The following is a 2,934-nucleotide window of genomic DNA, read 5'->3' as shown; positions in this document are numbered from 1 at the left end:
TTTTCAAATAAAGAAATTCTGAGCATTGATTAAGCAATTTGTTAATCTATTTTCTTATTTTTTAAAGGTGAAACCTTCAGAGCACAAATTGGTGTTTCAAGTATTTGATGAAAATCGTTTAACACGTGATGACTTTCTTGGCATGGTTGAACTGACGCTAAATAATTTACCCACAGAGCAAGAAAATACTACTATAAGTCCACAAAGCTACTCACTAAGACCGAGAAGGTCAGTAGGGTATGTTAAATTGATTTCATTTACAAAATTATTTTGTATTATTTTATTTGTAACTAAAAATTTCACGTGTACATACTTATTAAAAGTTATTTTACCTTAATTTTCTTTTAATTATATTTTTTGAATAACCTTTCCCTTAAGTGAATAATATCGAACTAATCTTTCAGCCGGGTTACGTGATTTTCTAAGTTATTTATTTGAAATTTATTTTAAACAAATTTAGTTAGTGCAGTTTCATTCATTTCGCCTTTTTTATAAATACAACAATAAAAATTAATATTCAAGCAGCGCAAAGTCACGGATAAAAGGCACGCTAGAGATTTATCATGCATTTGTACATGAATCGGGGGAGGCAAACGAAGCTGACGCAGTTGATGGGGAATGGGAGCATTTGGAGAATACCTCAAGAATGAGTGGAACTCAAACGGTATATACATAAAATAATTAATTTTAATTAATTAAATGCTAAACATTTATATTTAGGGACAATTCCCATCCAATGTCAGTCACGACCCTTTGCCGTCTGGCTGGGAAGAACGGCAAGATGCAAATGGGAGAACTTATTATGTTAATCATACTGCACGTACGACGCAATGGGAACGGCCATTAGTGTAAGTGTTGATATATAAAACATCTCGGTCAAATATCGATTGTAGATTTTTACAAAACTTAGTTTTTTTTGCTTATGTAGTATGTATGAATATAAGTGCCGGACAAAAGTATTGGCACAGAGAATTTTTCGCAATGTATGCAAAGTTTTTAATTCTAATTTCTTTTCGCTAATTTTGTAAACAAATTTAGCTCATGCTAAAACAAAGAGCATAAAAATAAAATCTCTAAGATGTGTACAAAACTCAGGAAACTTCCATAAATTTGCGTACTAATTTGCAACTCTCAAATCAGATTTTTGAAAAAATTTTGAGTACGCAGTTGTAGAGCCCTTTCAATTTTAGCATAACAAAGTGCAAGTTTGATTTTTGAAAATAAAAACACCGTCAGCAAAAAAAATTCCAAAAATCAACACGATTTCTTATTAACTTCAAACTTATACTTTGTGATACTAAAATTAAAGGGGCTCTACAACTGCGTGCTTAAAATTTTTCTCGAAAATCTGATTTGAAAGTTGCAAATTAGTACGCCAATTTGTTGAATTTTCCTGAGTCTTGCAAACATTTTAGAGAATTTATTTTTATGCTCTTTGTTGTAGCATGAGCTATATTTTTAGAAAAAATTAGTGAAAAGAAATTAGAATAAAAAACTTTGCATACTTACATTGCGAAAAATTCTCTGTGCCAATACTTTTGACCGGTACTGTATGTATATGTATACATAACTCCCCTTACCATCCATAGACTATTTTTTATTTCTGATTCGAATTTGATTTAAGTGTTCAATATACCAAATATTACATTAAAGCCCCAGCAATTTAAGTAAAAAAGATAAAACACGCTCATAAAATTTGTGTGATTTTGATAAAATTATTAATATTTATATATGTTTTTATACAGATCAACGTGCACTAATTTTCTAAATTATCTTTAAGAAATTTACCGTATCTTCTTCGGTCTTTATTAATATCTTGCTAACTTTATTATTAGCTCGGCAACTAGCAACAGTAACGTAAACGTTGAGGCAGCTGCATCTGATTTCCAAAGACGTTTTCATATTAGTGTTGATGAATCTGACTCCGGCAGACCTCCGGTGAGTTTAGTTTTATTTCTTATCATATCTATTGGGTTGTCGATGTTAAGTTTGCTGCCATTTATAATACCGTAGTAAAAGAGTTATACATAATATTATATATTATATTATGTATGTTTGATACTTTGGCAAGATCTACTTTTTTTTAAATGAAAATTACCATAGACCCAATTTGAACATTCTGTGCTCTTTGAGTTAGACAATTTTGCGATGAATTATAATTTTTGTCCTTCAAATACATATATATTGACTATTTTCAAATCTTTTTTTCTTTACCACAAAATTAAACATTTTTTGTGTCAGGCTACCCCGAGATCAGATGAAGATGCTTTGCCGCCGAATTGGTCTATGCAGGTAGCACCGAACGGTAGAACATTTTTCATAGATCATGCTGCGCGACGCACGACATGGATTGATCCACGTAATGGACGCGCTAGCCCAATGCCTAATCAAACGCGTAGAGTCGAGGATGATTTGGGACCTCTGCCAGAGGGCTGGGAAGAACGTGTTCATACGGATGGACGCGTGTTTTATATTGATCATAGTAAGTTACTAATGGGTTAAAACAACCAGGAGTTTATTAATTTATTTGTCTTTTTTTCTTTTTAAGACACTCGCACCACACAGTGGGAAGATCCAAGATTATCAAATCCAAATATAGCTGGTCAGGCCGTACCATATTCCAGAGACTACAAACAAAAGTACGAGTATTTCAAGAGTCATATTAGAAAACCGGTAAGTTCTTACATGTGTGCATGTACATATGTATGTACATCATTATTTATTTGTGCTTCCTGCTATATAATATTGGGTAACACTTATCAACATTCTTTTTTTAGACAAATGTTCCAAATAAATTTGAGATTCGTATACGTCGTACCTCGATTTTAGAGGATTCCTATCGGATTATTAACTCTGTGACTAAAACTGATTTATTAAAAACTAAACTGTGGGTAGAATTCGAGGGTGAAACGGGATTAGGTAAAGAAAACGTTT

General features: G+C 32.1%; 1 protein-coding gene across 3 annotated transcripts in view; it reads left to right on the top strand.

Moving 5' to 3' along the window:
• The first annotated feature begins 43 nt into the window (after positions 1–43).
• The window catches only part of LOC118746841 (E3 ubiquitin-protein ligase Nedd-4), a 48,105-nt gene continuing 45,214 nt past the window's right edge, over positions 44–2,934 (top strand). The window contains exons 1-7 of one of the 3 annotated variants that reach the window (XM_036480789.1): positions 44–237; positions 526–664; positions 721–848; positions 1,836–1,938; positions 2,242–2,482; positions 2,549–2,673; positions 2,778–2,919. In XM_036480789.1, the coding sequence (XP_036336682.1) occupies positions 143–237; positions 526–664; positions 721–848; positions 1,836–1,938; positions 2,242–2,482; positions 2,549–2,673; positions 2,778–2,919 (973 nt within the window). In that variant the 5' untranslated portion in view covers positions 44–142. Of the gene's footprint in view, positions 238–522; positions 665–720; positions 849–1,835; positions 1,939–2,241; positions 2,483–2,548; positions 2,674–2,777; positions 2,920–2,934 lie in introns of all 3 variants that reach the window. The other 2 variants (XM_036480786.1, XM_036480787.1) reach the window with 2 other exon arrangements.

The sequence above is a fragment of the Rhagoletis pomonella genome, unplaced genomic scaffold (assembly GCF_013731165.1).
Source record: "Rhagoletis pomonella isolate Grant_MI unplaced genomic scaffold, Rhpom_1.0 Rhpom_scaffold_00011, whole genome shotgun sequence".
NCBI classification, from domain to species: domain Eukaryota; kingdom Metazoa; phylum Arthropoda; class Insecta; order Diptera; family Tephritidae; genus Rhagoletis; species Rhagoletis pomonella.
The sequence above is the reverse complement of the archived record's forward strand: the minus strand, read 5'-3'. Positions and strand labels throughout refer to the sequence as shown.